General features: G+C 43.9%; 1 protein-coding gene and 1 pseudogene across 2 annotated transcripts in view; one reads left to right on the forward strand and one right to left on the reverse strand.

The window, feature by feature from the left end:
• Positions 1-771: 771 nt before the first annotated feature.
• LOC147431388 (protein ROOT HAIR SPECIFIC 17-like) overlaps positions 772-18,479 on the reverse strand; it is a 31,569-nt gene continuing 13,861 nt past the window's right edge. For both annotated transcript variants that reach the window (XM_086494008.1, XM_086494007.1), the window contains 5 exons: positions 9,884-10,070; positions 9,603-9,784; positions 3,410-3,512; positions 2,866-3,197; positions 772-2,002 (listed from right to left, as the gene is read on the reverse strand). In XM_086494008.1, the coding sequence (XP_086350134.1) occupies positions 1,588-2,002; positions 2,866-3,197; positions 3,410-3,512; positions 9,603-9,784; positions 9,884-10,070 (1,219 nt within the window). In that variant the 3' untranslated portion in view covers positions 772-1,587. The remainder of the gene's footprint in view (positions 2,003-2,865; positions 3,198-3,409; positions 3,513-9,602; positions 9,785-9,883; positions 10,071-18,479) is intronic.
• LOC147431389 (uncharacterized) lies at positions 7,697-9,593 on the forward strand (annotated as a pseudogene).

Here is an 18,479-nt window from a genome sequence, read left to right on the forward strand (position 1 = left end):
ACATCTCCTATGAAACCACCTGTAACCTTTGCTTTCAGTACTAAAACAAAAAAAAAATGCATTTGACAACCTTATCATCCAATTTTGTGTGTTAAATTTGTGGCACCAAAGCATCAACCAAACAACCAAAAACACACATGTGATCAATAAGCATTGTCAAATATGGACATATTTCATCGACAAATGCAACAAATATCACTAGGCTAATGGCTAATATAAATATGGACATATTTCATCAATAAATGCAACAAATATCACTAGGCTAATGGAAAACATAAATATGGATACATTTCGTTGACAAAGACAACAAGCATCACTAGGCTAATGGAAAACATAAATATGGATACATTTCATCGACAAATGCAACAAGCATCACTAGGCTAATGGCTAATATCTCTCTCCTAATGGATTCTTAGTAATTAAATTCTCCCAAAGGTTTTGTGAGAAGCACAACAGACTAAGCTCTAAAGGTAAAGAAAAGAAGAGTAGAATGTAAAAAGACTCACTCACATTGGATTGATTGCACACACCCTAGACAACCCCTTTATAAACAAAGAGTACTAAGTTTTTGACTTAGAATTTCATGAGACTTTTCCTATTCTGCACAATATTCTACCCTTCATTTAGATGTCAAAGGTTTTTTGCTTTTCTAAGATTGTGGAGACCTACTACTAGGCTTGTGCAGGGACAACTCACTTTGCACCCTGTTTGCAAATCTACATAGAAGAAGATTTGCCCGAGACTTAATACTCACACACAAGTCTGAGTCTTGACAAAAAAAATAGAATTTCTTACATCATTAGGAAGCTTAAGAAAAAGCAGATCAGTTCAATTCTGTTTCTTCAGCAAAGAGCTTAACAAAGTGTGCTCTTATTGATGGCAACATGACTATCAAAAGAGGCAAATCACATCCCCTGCATGTATAAATGTTTGTGTGCAGCGAGATCCAGGTTCAAATCCTCGGGCATCTATCCCATCCCAGGTTCAAATCCCAGGACATCACAAATAGGCTTATGGAGCTCTGGAATATATCAATTACCAGTCTTTCAAACTCCACAAGAATTTAGAAGGCATGCAATCACCCAACTCAAGGAAAAAAGAGCAACGCACCATAACCATATTTTTGCCACAGACATCAAAAGATGGTGCTCGATCATTAGAAGCTAAGCTTGGTTGGGTGCAAGGAGCCTTCGGGACGCAGGGCTTGTAAGGCTCATATACAATGTGGGAACAGTCGAACAGAGAGCCGTGACAGCCATAACTAGTGCTTACTACACCAATAAGCTGTTGAATAATTTTCTTGCTAGATCATTAGACTTGGTTGGGTGCAAGGAGCCTTGGGATGTGAGGATTTTGAAATTAATGTACATTGCAGCAGCAGTCCAACAGCGACCCATGAGGCCATCTCTGGTGCTTTACACACATAAAATTTCTTCTTTCAGGTATCTGTTAAATGCCTCAATGCATGCCATTGGAAGCGCACTTGACGCCCCGAATGCTGTTTGCACCGTATCTCTGCTACCCAGAGGTTAAATTAAAACCATTCTTGACAGCTTCGCTGTAAAGAAAGTTTCCTTAAGTCCTCTTCTAATCCGAAAGCCACGAAATCTCTTCACCTTCCCTGCTCACAGCTTGGCCACCACTGCCTGCGTTAGCTTCATTGGCCAAGTCCGCATGCTGCAAGTGAAGAATATCTTCCTCTTCTACCTCATTGCCTTGTTCATCATTAGTGTCAAACTCCATTGGCTCTCCAACATCACTTTTCTGATGCAGCATTTGTGAGAAAGTTATGTTTCCTTCCTGTGTTTTGCATATGCAAGACTGCGGATACTCAAAGAAGTCCCCGCCTGGTCGTTGCTCATTAGGCTCCCCAATGTAACCTCTTTGAACATGACGTAGCTTGGTTGAGAAAGCTTTCCATGTCATGTTTGGCCTGGATAGAAACAAGCTTCCAAGCTTCTTGACATTGGGCTGTATTGTTCTCTTATGCCCATGATATCGCCTGCAAATGTCACACATAGAAGCTTTGCATAAATGCACACGACTGTAAGATCCAAGAGTTCTACAACTTAGAGGATGGAGCCCAAAAGGAACTTGGGCAAGATTTTAACAAAACTTGCCACTTGGAAAGGGGGGGAAAAAGCAAAAAATATCCAGAGAAATAAACACACTTGCCCAGAACTTATCCTTGATAGTAGCATAGCTATAACAAGCACTATCTTCCTACCATAGTTGCAACCGTAGACATATTTTTAGCTGAACCATACCCCTATGGATAATGATATCATACTTGGCCAAAATTGGCAAGAAAATTCAAGCTAACGATCTATATTTCTATGGTGCTATGAGTGGTTACCATGTACGATCGTTTCTGTTTTTCCCAATAGAATTAGGGCCACATATGTTTCACCTTCTAAGAGTTGAAACATATTTGAATCATACCCATATGCATTTGCCATGTGGAAACGTATGGAAAAAACCATACTTCTTACCATCAAACCATACTTCACAAAAAAAACAAACAACCGGCAAGGAATTCTGACCAACACAATCATTGCCTGCAACCAATCACAAGCCGTTTAAAGCAACTTCAATGTCTTCAATCAAGAAACAAAAACATCAACTGAACAACACCTTGATTCCTAAAACCGACACTTTCATATTGGGCCATTGGTTAAATGCAATGCATTCCTAGATTTCAAAGCTCACAAAACTTCATTGCTGACTCAGACAGGTTAACGCTAGTTCTATTTTGAATTGAGCTTATGACAGATTCTGGTGCTTCTAAGATTTGAATCTTCTTCTTACCAAAAGAACAGGCTTAATAATGCAAACAAAGAAGAAGAACGAAGAAGAAGACATTACCTGCTGCCTGCAAGAACCTTAACCATGTTTCCATTATAATTTGTGATGAACACATCACTTTCTTCGCAAACTATGTAGTCAATTGCTGCCATACGATTTGTATAAGAAACAAATGGCCCTAATTCATCCAAACTTGTTAAAGTATCCTTGGTGTGGAAGTGAGGGAAGAGAGCCTTCAGAGGAGCCAAGCTTGCTTCACCGCCATAGACTTCTCCTGATGCAATATATATGTGTGTATCCCTGCTGAAACCCAAAGCATGAAGCATCAAGCCAACCTCCTCTGGTGTTAATGGGCATTTCCCACTGCGACGTACGTTTTCCAACCTCAAGGGCTGCAAAATGGAGATGAAAAATATCTGTAGTAATTTTGACTAAACATTCTCTAAAGTTGAAGACAGCTAAACATCTTCAAGGACTGAAGCAAAAGCAACAGCAAAATACATTACCTTACCTCCATTCATGCTGATGGCACAACAAACGAGCAGAAGGATGCACAAGCATATGGTTTAACAAAAAAAAACCCAATCAGAGATACTTGACATACCGACAAGGTTGTCCATCGTTTTCGCAGTAGACCCAACTCTCTTCTTTCTTTCTCGCCTCCACCGTAGTAACAGCCAGTAAAAGCCAGCATGTCAGGCTCAAATCTAGAAGAAAGGGCTGAGGCTTAGACCTTGGGATACTTTAAATGCTAAAGAACTGAAGCATAGATGGGATGTATCATGTATTCAGAGTTTAAAAGAAAAAATCTGTGTATTTGACATGAGATATCTAGGTGAAAATTCAATGTTTTTCCAAGAAAATTCTGGTTTGTGTAGACTTTATGTTCAACTGCTATACAAGAAAAGAAATAAAAGCTGGAAAAGACTATACATTCAAAAAAAAGGTGCGGGTGGGGCCAACTCACAATTAGCGTTGCTAACTAAATATATTTAGTTATCTTTCTGTTACATTACATTATGGCACATCATGATTCTTATGTTCTATGCCAGTGTTCTGATAGTGGAATGCAATGATCGCCTGATCTTTAATTGATAGGGAAGAAATGATCAGAGACGCCGTACTGGGAGCATGTCTCAGAACAGTAGGTATGACAAGGAATGCAGAGAGACGAGACCTGACAGCTAGCGCTACAGGGGGACACAACATGCTGGTATGGGCAGATGACATCATGGTCTCAGTCACATGGCTTCAGCATGGACAGACTGCCCCCATTCCAGTACTCCTTGGATGCACCCTCCCTTTCTCTTACACGGATATAGAGATCACTAGACTTATACGTTAGAATTTGAATCAGCTAGATACCAGAAGCACAAGGATACAGCCGGGACAAGAGTTGGGCACGAAGATGGCTTTCTATAGAGAGCATCTTCTCCAACTAACAGAAGATGGATATGTGATCAGACCAGCCTATATTGACACTCATTTATCCTATGGGATACAATGTGCTATTGGTCAGATGTGCACATCATCGCATCAGCTAGACTAGCAGATTTAGGAGAGTACCAGCAGAAGCCAGGATATCCCAATTGCGTCATATTGGGGGTGGCTACTAACTCCGCTCTAATGATCTCATGTGGCACGGAGGCCTTGGCTCCAATCAGGCGAGAGATCATAGATACCAAGGGCCTCTCCATACCTCTCCACCCATCCTCACCCACATTGGGTCCCCAAACCTGAACCCCATAGAGAGCATAGCTGAAACTACCAAGGTATCAAAGAGCCAGAGTTTTGTTCGGGGTTCCTGGACCTTAAACTGCGAACACATCCTCTCCAATCCTCCCAAGGCCGCATACGCTCTAGTCACTCTAGTCGCTCTCTTCAAAGAAAACCTTGGCCCAGTGAAGACTACCCCAAGAAAAGTGTATGCATCTGTGTACTCCACAGTCTCCTGACCATAACTGGATGTAGGTGCTCATCTCCTGATCCACTACGGTGTGGTGTTAAACAATTGGTTTGACCAAGGTTTACAGCAGTGTGACATGAAATGTTTCGTGGTTTCGGTCGTTTCGGGGTTTCGAGGTTTTGAAACGTTTCGTTTCTTAGCGTCAAAAACATGAAACAAGTTTCATAAACGACACTAAATTATATATTAATAAAATATGATAAATATGTATACAATGTACTCTAGACTTTAATGTCCACGCGAGAGAGAGAGAGAGAGAGAGAGAGAGAGAGAGAGAGAGAGAGAGAGAGAGAGAGAGAGAGAGAGAGAGAGAGAGAGAGAGACGTGCTCACTACTCTGTGCTCACTGCTTAGAAGGGACTTCAAGCGAGCACAATCAAAGAGATGTTCGGTACTGATGAAAGTTAAAACACAGCCACTAGTTTCATGAATCATAACTGATGCATCATTGATTCATTTACAAAGTACTTCTATTGAACAAAGTTCAAACTTAATTCAATGTCACAAACCATAAGTTTTAGGGACCACAATCATCTGTTAACTGGAGCTAGACCTCAAACATTAATGAAAAACCAATGCATAAAACCGAAGCCTAAAATCAAAACGAGCAATGAAACCACATCAAAATGTGTCCAGACTCCATAAGCAATCCTGACCAATGAAAACTGAGTTCTAATACATAAGCCATCCAACATAGTAGCTACTCGCTAACTATCTAGTATAAAGTCATCACTAGGATCATGTAGAATCTGAGTCTGAAGTCGCATCCATCTCAGTGTGACCACTGGAAGAAGAAGTACCACTCTCATCAGATGACATCATCTCTCTCATAATAGCAATACGCACTTCGCTACGGGCAGCGTTGGGTTTCTAGAAAAAAGCCCCAATTTTAAACGTTTCATAAAAAATGATTGTCCGTTTCATGCATTTCGGCAAAACGTTTCATAGGTTTCGGGGTTTCATCTACATGAAATGCGTTTTTATGTCGCACTGGTTTACAGACAATCGACTATCCTCCGTAAAGCTATGTAATGCATCCAAATGTCGTTGCATACCCTCCCGTGAGTCAAAGATCAACACAATATTATGAATATATAACAACAATGGAATCCATGTCCCTGCCAGCTGGGCACCTCTGTCACCCTCTCTGTCAATGTAATCAAACACCTCATCTGTATACATATCAAATAGAGTCGAGAACAATGAACGACCTTGTTTCACTCCAATAGTGGAGAGCACTAAATCATATACATACATGTCCCACCATTGATTTGTATGATCCCCCAAATCAACTCATTGGGCACTCCCATCTCGAGTAGTTTGCGCATCAATCTAGATTTGGGCACCATGTCAAATGCTTTGCAAAAATCCACAAAGCTACAATAGATCTGTCTCCCATGTGCCCTACCCTCCTCAATGATGGCTCAGAGTGTCAAAATACGGTCAAGAGTGGAGAAGCCTCTCTTGAAATGGGCCTATCCTGCCTCACTCTCTGCCCATCTGCTCAACTGTTGCTCAAGGATAGATGCAGACAACCATGCCAATGTGTAATCCATGTTCTTGCCAGTGGGCACCTCTGTCACCCTCTCTGTCAATGTAATCAAACACCTCATCTGTATACATATCAAATAGAGTCGGGGACAATGGACAATCTTGTTTCACTTCAATAGTGGAGTGAACTAAATCATATATGTACATGTCCCACCATTGATCTGTATAGAGCCATGATCCCCCAAAATCAACTCATTGGGCACTCCCATCTCGAGTAGTTTGCACATCAATCTAGCTTTGGGCACCATGTCAAATGCTTTGCAAAAATCCACAAAGCTACAATAGATTTGTCTCCCATGTGCCCTACCCTCCTCAATGATGGCTCAGAGTGTCAAAATATGGTCAAGAGTGGAGAAGCCTCTATTGAAACCGGCCTGTCCCACTGCCCATACACCCTCACTCTCTACCCATCTGCTCAACTGTTGCTCAAGGATAGATGCAGACAACCATGCCAATGTGTGTCCAATCATAATAGTATGGTAGTTTCTCCGTAGGATCACCTACCTTCAAGATAGACACAATAGTAGACAGTCTCCAAGTCTCACATAGACCCTCACACATGACACGATTGAACATAACTGCAAGGACCTCTGTCAACATCTCTAGCATGTATAAAGTGTTTTGCTACTAGGCCATCGTGATTATATACCCTCATGGTCCTCATCCTGTCAATGGCCATCTTTACCATCTCAATGGTAAAGAAGGTACTCCTAGATGGGCATGGCTCACGAGAGGGACCATATATAAGGATGTTGCACACTGACCCCACACAGCAAGGTAAGTAATCATTGGGGGAGGGGAGTGCTAGGAACACTTGCTTCTTCTGTCACACAAGGCGCCGAAGGCTATCCGAGACTCTCTGTGATTGATGACCCCTAGGAGAAGATCCCTCTAAAGTTGTGCTCTCACCTCTCTACATTGATCGTCATACCAGCTGTTCTAACTTCTAAGGCATTCTCCAAGACGGCATCTCTGATCAGGCTGACTATATGGGTTAGTCTCTGCTGCTGCATCATGCAATGTCTCAGTCAGTAAAATAATAATCTCCTCCACTAAGTCCTTGTCTTGCTTTTGTACAGACGATCATAGATCTATTCTATATAAACAAAGTCAGTCTCTAGTGTAAATGTATAGCGGGTATGTGTCCTCCTTCTTGACACCTAAGTTGTATTGTACTGAGAGGAGACTGAAAGTGTCAAAAGAGCATGATCCACTGCTACACCCACTGGTCTTGGTCGTAATGTGAAGTCTTAAATGCAGAGGATGAAACTCGGTTGGGCCATGGCATGGTCCACTGTGTTGGTCCCATGCCTATGTGGGAAGCAAGTAAATCCAACTGCTGCAGGAAATTGTTGCAGGCCATTAAGTATGGCCAATGTGCACAAGCGGCTATAACTCCTCTCTCAATAGGACTCCTACTCCTCCTGACCCTTTGCCCCTGTGCTCTGATCTCATCTCTGCTCGACAAGCTGTCGCCCACCACCAATATCTAGTCACATGTGGCATAAGCTGTCCCGGTGCCTGGTGTGTCTCTAAGTAAAAGACGATGTCACTCCCCATTAAGCTATCCTCAAACGCCCCTACATCAAGACGAGGTGACCCATTACAATTCCATGCTTCTATCTTTAGTGTGGTCCCAGAGAGAGAGAGAGAGAGAGAGAGAGAGAGAGAGAGAGAGAGAGAGAGAGAGAGAGAGAGAGACTAAACGGGTTGTAGAGATTTCTCTGCGGCGGGAGCACCTATTGCTTGAGATACTATTGCTATGCCTATCAACCAAGGAGGTCTAGGACTCCTGAACTTGACCGCCCATGCGCATGCTAGACGAGGTCCACTAATACAGCATATGCCCACAGGATACTCCCTGGGCCCTTTATCTATGGCATCATAGATTGTTCAGTTGTATATTTGCATGGCGCTTGGAACCTAACTACATGGGATAAACTCTTTTCTGTTGCACCTCTGAAAACAGGATTCAATATATCTCAGATGCTGATCACTTCCTGGAAATTGATTGCTTCAAAAATGCAATGGGCTGGTCAAATCAGATATTTCGGAAACTCATTGGGTGCAGAAAATGTTTTTTGGAGTCATGTTTTTGGTACACCTCCTGCAGTGCTCATTGGGAAAAAAGCCCTCTCTATGTATCGGAAAGGCTTAGTGCAAATTAGCCAGACTATTGACTCCAACCTGCTTCCTAGACAGTTTCTCACAGCAAGAAAACTTTTCAGATTGGGTAATGGTTTCAGAGTACCATGGAACCAATTGCCTGCCTTGGCGCACCCCTTGCCACATACTTCTATAATCAATATTGAAGACAGACATAGGACTGGAAACTACCTACAACTGGTACTACCTGGTGGACATGTAAGACCAATATGTTTTACAATGTTGTTACAACGCAAGCTCATCTTGCTGACAGATGTAATAAGCAATGGACGCTTATGTATGGCAATGCCTGGTGGATTAATGTGCTTGCAGCGATATGGACAATTCACATCTTATTCAAGTTCAAGGTCTTTCTTTGGAGAGTAATAGTGGGTGCAATCCATTCAGCTACACTTATGGCTAGGAATGGTTCAAGGAATGGGAAATGTAGTGTGTGCAACAGACCGGAAACCATACGACATACATTCTGGGATTGCGGACAGGTCAAGGAATGGTGGCAATGGATCAAATATTGGAGGAATCAGGCATGGGCGATCAAACTTACTAAATTTACATGTATGTTTGGCTTCTTCAAGACACAAGACCCAGCCATGGTAGTTTGTTTGCACTCTTTTCGAGGTTGGTTCATATGTTACATCTCGAACATGTGAAACGTACAGCTCTATAATAACCAGCAAATACCTCACAGTAAAATTCCCTCGCAGGTCCTTAAAGGCAAGATGCTCAAAGATATAATGACCTTGGGAGATAAGGACTTCCAACATGTATGCTCATCTTGAGCAAATTGTAAATTAAACCATGTAATATAAGAATCTTTTCCCAAAAAGAGAGACATCCTATATACAGCAGGACATCATGGCATAAAGTGCCTTCAACTATCTCCATCAGCTTTGCTACGTTGTGAGTGGTAAGTCCTAAGAGAGGTACCACAGAATCGTTTGTTTAGAGTATACCCCACATGCCTAAATCCCAAAGAGTGTCCCAAAAGACTATACTAGGGCGCCTTCACAACCAGTGCACCATCATATAAAACTTTGTATTTTTGAAAAAAAATTAAGAGTCTAAAAAACTCCATAGTTCAATAACAAAGACAGATCTAGTTACTAAAAACATACCTCAGGTGCAGAGCAATGTATCTACCACCCTTTTGTCTCAACCTTCTCACAATGGTTTGCCCCATGGTTGTGATAGCTGAGGTAAAACGCAAGGCACTGTAACTAACACGACAGCGTAGCTTCTGCAGACCTTCTTCAAGACCACTTGAGAGTCGAAAATCGAATTTGGTCAAACGAATTGCCTATGACAAATCAAAGGCGATCAATAACCAGAAGCAGGGCAGTGCTCTAGTCAAACATGACAGACAGCAAACTTTGAATGAAGTTATAGATATACAAACCCTCTTTCGTTTCAGAAGTGGCAGAACATATCGTATGTAGAAATTGGGTTCAGACCTCCTTGGTGCACGGGTGGAATACAACATCTCTCGTGTAATCCTTAATCTAGCTGGTATCTCTTTAAGAATTCGCACATCAGGAGCCAATGAGGCAATGAACCATTCAGCATCAAAAACATCACTAAAGTTGCTGCAGAGAGAATCGAAAGAAAGTCTTTTAGTCTAGTTGTGAAAGAGAGTAAAACAGTATTGATTTTGTCAAACACAGAGGGCATATGGCTTAATAGTTCATAAATCACAACTGTCACAAAGGGAGAATCACAGAACTTTTCCAGGACTTGTGTCTCTGCTGAGAGATTACAATTCACATCCACACCACCTTGAAAGTTACAATCGACTTTATGAATGTGAAAATAACTATCTCACAAGTGAGAATCATGCAGAACAGGTATTGGGTGCTAAGTTACCTAAAATGTCATAGATATTTGTCATCTTTAGGTTATGACTAAGGTTTGTCAAAGCCTTGGATCAGATCCCACAATTTATATCGATGATGTGGAGACCTCTTAACTCATGATGTGCGTATGTTTATTGAACATCTGAAAACAGGTTTGAATGGAAGACCTCTTGGTCAACATGAAACTGCCTTACCTACTACATTTTTTTTAAAATGATGATGAAGGTACAATACAGCATGAGTCTGTAGCTGTACAAGTATTTATTACCCAAGACACATAATAGAGGGAGGAGCACTCATCGCACGAACCACCGCCTGCTACATCCCAAAAGCCTATTTAGCTCCATTATCTCTCAATTTGGCAAGAACTTTTTCATCTTTTTGTTTACATTTGATTCTAGACATCACATGTGTGATGGTTGTAGCTCTTGGTCTCAAATTCCATTGTGCCTTTGTCCACATAGTAAAAGAGAACTAGTGGAATGAGCCTACAGCGGCACCACACAAGAAGGGTGGAATACCATTTGGCACGGTCCATGTCGTTCGGGCTCCTGTTTCAAGGTGCCATTTGGGAAATGCATCCCGGTTATCTAAGAGACATTCTGAAACATTGTATGCCATAACAGGTTTTTGTTACCCCTGTTTTTGGCTTTGTAAGGTCAATCGGCCACAGACTTGAGTTAGACAGCCTGCTGGTCACTATATAGGGACCACTCCAATCTACCCGACCTACCCAAATACCCAACGACCCCCAAAGGGGGGGGGGGGGCGGGGGGCTGGTAAAAATGCAACATCACCGTGAAATGGCCGCTTGGCATACTTATGCCACAACATCTAAGTAACCTATAGGTGAAAACCTGCAGTCTACAGAGAGACCCATTCAAAGAAACCTAGGAACAAGGGTATTGTCTCAAGCCAGCATACCTGGTGGGCACATATATGGGGCACATATATGGCTCGTACCACCTCCATCTACCTCAAATAGATCTAGGCTTAGCCACAAAACAGCCCACACTCCCTAATCTGCTCCTGAGAGATATTGGAGCCGCCATCGGACATGATGAAACTCTGAACACCCCTTCTCAGCTCCTAGATGGGGAACCAATCCAAAGGAGCTAGCATGAAGGGATAATGTCGCCTGTGTAGAGAGGTTTGGAGAAGATATCAGCAAGGTTACCTAACGTGAATAGTACTCAAGACGTGTAGTACCATCCAGGGTCTTCTCCCAAACAAAATGATACCATATCTCTATATGCTTCATCCAAGCATGAAACACTAGGTTCCCTGCAAAAGTATACAACTTTGGTTGTCCAGATAAATTGTGGTTATCTGCAATGGAAAACCTATCTCAAAAATCAACCTCAATAATCCTCAAAGAGTAATCCTGAAGTCTGTACCTCCATATGCCCAATAGCCAAGGTTGTTCTCGTCCGTCGGACAGAATGAGGGATCCGGTGGCATCCGGTGATGCCCCGTCCGGTCAAGGTGTCCGATCCGTCCGATGGCTTTTTTTGTCCGTTTGACCAATCAACGGTCACTTTGACCGTTTTGAGAATTTTTTACTGCGCTTTTTTTTGGGAGGTTTTTGGGTTGCCTTTTGGCATAGGATCCCTCCCACCTAGCCTTAGGATCCCCCCCTCACCTTCCACATGCCTTGAGCCTCATCTCTCTCTCTCTTTCTCTCTCTCTCTCTCTCTCTCTCTCTCTCTCTCTCTCTCTCTCTCTCTCTCTCGCATTGCTTTGGACCTTGGTCTTGCAACCTTGGATTCCAATAGGCTCCTCTCTCTCTCCCTCTCTCTCTCTCTCTCATTGCTTTGGTCCTTCACCTTGGATTCCATTAGGCTCCTCTCTCTCTCTCTCTCTCTCTCTCTCTCTCTCTCTCTCTCTCTGCAACCCCGCCTCCCCCCCCCCCCCCCCCCCTCGCACTTCCCCTACAACCCGCGGCCCCCCCCCGCCTCTCGACCGCACCCGTAAACCCAACGCCCCCACAGGTACAGTAGAAGCCAGCCCGCAGGAAATTTAAAAAACTGCAGGAAATCAGAAAAATTGCAGATTTTCAGGATTTTCAGGGAATTTCCAGTAAATTACAGATTTTCAGGAAATTGCAGAAATTAGAAAATTTCAAAAATTGCAAAATTGGTAGAAAATTGCAAAATTTGCATAAAGCGGGTTTTTTGTCGTATTTTGCAGAAATTGCAGGAAATTCACGCCATGTATGCTTAGTGTGGGAGAACATGTATGCATAATGTGGAAGCACTTGTACGTGTTGGTCAATTTTTTCTCGTTTTTGGCAACGACCAAACATGAGGAAGCAGAATGATAAGTCCGACCCCTTAGAAGATGCAATTCAAAAGTGCAAAGAAGAAATGGCCGAGACCATTAACAAGATCAACCGCCACCTATTAGGAACAATGAAAATCCTTGAAGACCGCGTTTTGGCCCAAGAAAGTAAGATCACGGCAATGGGAGATCGGGTGACGGCCCAAGACGAAGAGATTGCGTCACTCAAGAGGCACGATCACGAAACACGCTTGAAGAGGGAGAATTGCAACCTTCTGTAATAGAAGAACTCAACACAATCAAAGAGCAAGTGCGAGCCATCAAAGAGGGGGGAGAGCAGCATAAAGAAATGACGACTTCTTGGGTGAACGTTATTACAAAGACCCAACAGAAAGCAGACGAGGCTGAGAAATGGATTGAGGTTGCCAAGAAAGGGAAAAGCTAGGAAACAACATCCACACCCACCATCATCAACCTGACACTAGAAGAGGAGCAAAGAAGACGTGTACGCTCTCTACCATGTGAGAATTTGCGGCCTTAAAGACAAAGATAATGTAGAAGAAGAGGTAAAAGAACTCATGGCTTTGATGGGGGTTCATGAGCCGATGCACTCAAGAGCTTGGAGAGTGGGCAACAAGAAAAATGGGAGCAAAGGGGAAACCTCAAAAGAAAGGGCACTCATCCTTCGTTTTCCCTCCATGGAAGCGAAGGACTTTTTGAAGAAGAGACCAACTCTTAAGAAGATGGGCATCGACCTTACCCTCTCACATGTCGCCCATATGCAGGAGGTAATGCCAAAGATTAGAGCGGCAAGGGAAAAAGGTAAGATTGCTTTTTACCAAGATGGAAGAGTGCTGATATTGGAGCCATGCTCCATATGACGATGTGAGGCCTATGGGACCACACTCAAAGTTGCTACCTAGAATTGTAATGGATCTATGCGTCTTGATGTGGGTGCTTTTGAGGAGAGTTTTACCGGGAGACACGTCATATTCTACTCTGAGACACATCACGCCCCTGGGCAGTCTATGCCTCACATTAGTGGATAGTAGATACAGATGGGAGACAGTCTATAGACAGGAGACACGATCAGAGCACAGAGGGCAAGGCTCAGGAGGAGTGGCAGTGTTATTCAGGGAGGAGTTGCAGCCATTGATACATATAGCTCGTAGGGATGAGCAAGCTAGGTACATGTGGGTGAGATTGAGAGCAGAGACTGGCAGATATCTTTAAATTGCTATTTGCTACTTTCCCACGAGTACGTCAGTATATGCATCACCCAGACGACAATCCCCCTTCTCTATATGGGAATTCTCTAGAGATGGTGACATTATCATTCTAGGGGACTTCAATGCTAGGACTGCCCATCATCAGACGGTATTTTATGATACTTCAGAGGAGATGCCGAGAGAGCTGGATGTTGCAGAGACGGGCCTATCTAGACTATCACAGGATGGGGAACATACTGAGTATGGACGGCACTTGATAGACATGGGGACTGCACATGGATTGACCATCTAGAATGGCCTATAGAGATTTCCCGCTGCGGGAAGCTTCACATGCTTTCCACACAGACATAGAGCCAGCAGTGGATTATGTCATGGCACAATCGAGCCTCATCTCTAGTATCCAGGATCTCATAGTTGGGCCCAGACCTGTTGGGGTGGCAGTGGATCATGCTATTGTGTCGCTAACCATCTCTTTCCAGTTCAGTGTAGCACACAGTCCACGGGTGGCAGCCCCTACTCGCTACACCTTCACGCGGGAGACGGATTCTGTATACATAGACGGGATCTACAAACGCCTATCCATTGAGGAGCCAGGGCGACCTCTGGATGAGCTTACTACTATACTGACACAGACGTTACATGATGCAGTAGCAGAGGCATACCCACACACCGAGCCTGAGCAGAGACGCCGTTCTGGGAGCATGCCTCAGCACAGCTGGGATGATGAGGAATGCCGTCAGACTAGAGCTAGACTTCAGAGGGAAGTGCTTTTCGGGGACATCACTCAGAGACAGTCACAGATTGACTTCTGACGCGTAGTGCGGCGGAAGAAAAGGGCATTTTTGGCTCGACTAGAGCAGGAATTATATCAGCTATTCTTGAGTCAGGACTCGCATGAGGCATGGCTGAGTCCCCCCCCCCCCCCCCCCAACCATTACCTCTATAGAGACTTGGGGCCAGTACGCATCATCTTTGTACATAGTTTCTAGACAGCAGCCCCTTCCCGACCCCCCCGATCCATGCCCACACACATGTGCTTCTTTCACCGCTGAGATGGTGAAGAAGGCCATTGACAAGATGAGGATTTGAAGAGCATATGATCATGATGGCTTAGTGACTGAGCATTTCATGCATGCCAGAGATCTACTAGCAGAGCTTCTAGCATTCATGTTTAAAAGTGCCATGTGTGAGGGCTTTACCTTATACTTGAAGCCTATCTACGATTGTACCTATCTTCAAATCAAGAGCCTGGGAATTATCGCATTATCATGATTGGACACACATTGGCACGGTTGTACACATCCATTCTTGAGCTGCAATTGAGTAGATGGGCACAGAGAGGGAATGCGTGCAGCTGGGCACGCAAGTTTCAGGAGAGGTTTTTCTACTCTTGACCATATCTTGACACTCAGGGCCATCATCGAGGAGGGCAGATCCCGTGGGAGACGCATTTATTGTAGCTTTGTGGACTTCCGCAAAGCATTTGACACAGTACCCAGAGCTAGATTGATGCACAGATTACAAGAGATGGGAGTACCCACTCATTTGGGGGATCATGGCATTGTATAGATCAATAGTAGGGCATGTACGCACTTCAGCGGGTCTATCTACACCGGTTCACTATTAAAGTGAAGTAGGGCTGCCCGCTCTCTCCTACTCTATTTGGTATGTATGTGGATGAGGTTTCTGACTACATTGAGAGAGATGGTGATAGAGGTGCACCTCTAGCAGGGACATGGATTCTGCTATTGTTATATGTTGATGATATTGTGTTGATCTCCGACTCTCCGGAGGGGATGCAACGTCACTTGGATGCTTTGCATAGGTTTGCCCATGAAAGTGGCTTGTCTGTCAACCTTGGTAAAATCAAGGTCATGGTATTTAATACCACCCCACGATGGATCAGGAGGTCAACGCTCGCATTCACATATGGCCAGGAGACAGTGGAATATATAGATGCTTACACTTACCTTGGAGTGGTTTTTAGTGGACCAACATTTTCTTTGAGGAGAGCAGCAGAGACTGGATTGACCAAAGCCCATTCGGCATTGGGGAGATTGGATGTGCTCATAGGTTCAGTTTCACGAGCCTCGGACGAAGCTCTGGCTCTTTGACACTTTGGTGGCTTCTGCATTGCTCTATGGAGCTAAGATATGGGAGCCTTCATTGGATCATCACGGGAGGACGGGTTGCACTCATGGATGGGGGCACATGGAGAAGCCTCTGGTCTCTATGATCTCGCGGCTCATTAGAGCCAACGCTTCAATACCACGTGCCATTATCCGAGCAGAGCTAGCTGCCCCCCCACTAGTAGTTGAGGCGCTCACCAGATCTGTCCCTGTCACAAGGCGGGCACCACGTGCCAATAGAAAAGAACAAACTGAACAACTTTAAGCACTTCAAATAACAACTGAACTGAAATGGAGAGAGAGAGAGAGAGAGAGACGACACGCGACACGGAGTGGCGGAATTCCACCCCAGAGAGTATTGGCCCCAAACCTTGGCGCCCCTTTCGGTATTTCTTTATATTGCATCAACACAGTACAATCCGGTACTCCAGACTCTGCACCTTCGTACTGAAGCATGCCAGAGAATGAGCCCTAGCCTCATATTTAAAGGCCCTTGGCCTGAAAAGCAGTTATAGTAAAAAGCATTTAAAACTCAAAAGCTTCTGGTCCAAAAAGCAGTTTACATGAAAAACTTTCAAACTCAAAAGCTTATGGTCCAAAAAGCAATGCCAAAAGCTGCCAGCGCAATTTACGGAAATCCGTACAGCCTGCCACATCATCATGTCAGCGCAATTTTCGGAATTTGTCTATTGCCTTAGGGTTAGGGTTAGGGATTTTGGCGGAAATTAGGGTTGCAGGTTTTAGGGTTAGGGTTTTCAGAATTAGGGTTTGCAGCAATTAGGGTTTCTTGCTGAAATTAGGGTTTGCAGGTTTTAGGGTTAGGGTTTTCAGAATTAGGGTTTCAGCAGTTAGGGTTTTGGCAAAAATTAGGGTTAGGGTTTCTACAATTAGGGTTTCTGGCAGAAATTAGGGTTAGGGTTTTCTGCACTCGGGCAACCACGTCCTCACTCTGTGACACTTCTTCTACTGCTTGTTCTTCTTAGGGTTTAGGCCCCTCGGCCGGCATCTGTAATTTGGCTCCATTCTTTAGGCTTTGACACGTCAGCAGTTTGTTACATCTCCCCTTCTTGAAAGAGAGTAATCGTCCGCGATTACAGCATATCTGCAAAACAACTCAAGTTAGCTCAAAAATTTCCGAGGGACAATCAGTTTGCTCTTTTTATTAAGGAGTTAGCTTCTCCTTTCTGCTCTTTTGATCAAGGAGTTAGCTCCTCCTATCGGCTGTTTTGATCAAGGAGTTAGCTTCTCCTTTCGGCTGTTTTGATCAAGGAGTTAGCTTCTCCTTTCGTCCAGATCGGAAATCTTGATATTCCGGCGTAGTAAAATTAGCCATCACACCCAGACCGTATACTGATCTTCCTCGGGTGTCTTGATGTACTAAAATTACATACCCAGGCAATCTCATCCAATTAGGAATATTCACTGTTTGGCACATCACAATGCAACACAAATGCTCACATATGCATGTTACAAGACATAGAAACATAAAGCCGCCGAGGAACACTCCTCCCGCATAACCTAACAAGGTCCGGGCCGGGAGATATTCAACGACTCCCTCATCACTCCTCCCGCATAACCTAAAAAGGTCCGGGCCGGGAGATATAGAGGCCTTTTACAACCAAACGCCCCCCAGACCGCAGCCTGCGTCGTTTGGAGGTACTGAGAGTAACCACTGCTCAGACTTCTTAAAACTCCTCCCGCATAACCATCCAGGTCCAAGCCGGGAGTCACAACAACAATTATTTTACAAGCATACAACCAAACGCTCCCCAGGCATCGGCCTGCGTCGTTCGGAGGTTTAAACAATACCAAAACAGTATTTACCACTTCTCCACCCCGGAGTAAAATCACCAATCATCGAAACCAGTATCAAACCAGAGTCAAACAATTCAAATCGCCACCAAAACAGGTTCAAAACAGATATCATCCATTTCAAACAAATTCCAAACAGGATCACCAAACAAGATCAAACAGAACTTAAACTTAAAAAGCAATCTCGACATCAATCGAGCTCGAAAAGTCGACTGACTTTCCATCTTGAAACCTGCACCAAAAATTAGGGTTAGGTTCCTTCCATGAGGTCGTAGCCGAGCACAACATGGTCCATCAGCTCTTGGACAGACAGTGTTTCTTTGGCGGCGATGGTAGTCCCAAGAGATAGCAATCACACTGAACCTCCAAGGTCATCTGCTCGTGAAGAGACATCTACTGAGAGATGTCGAGAAATTTCAATTTATAATCTGCTAGGGTTTCCATGGCAAGCATTTCAGGATACCCCACTCTGCCAGAAGTTGCACTCCGAAGGAAGATGTCAGAAACCATATAACTTCGGGCAAAAATTTTCTTGAAAGCTTGCCAAGTACTTGGAGTATGCTGCTTGGTAGCTATAGACATCAACATCTGCATGGCACTGCTTGTGAGAAAAACAGTGACTTGAAACAAATCTGGATCCTTCTCTTGCATGGCTTATGCCATGTAAGACATGAGCGGTGAAGACGGGAGCG

The sequence above is a fragment of the Adiantum capillus-veneris genome, chromosome 21 (assembly GCF_014529385.1).
Source record: "Adiantum capillus-veneris isolate H3 chromosome 21, ASM1452938v2, whole genome shotgun sequence".
In the NCBI taxonomy this organism is placed as follows: Eukaryota; Viridiplantae; Streptophyta; class Polypodiopsida; order Polypodiales; family Pteridaceae; genus Adiantum; species Adiantum capillus-veneris.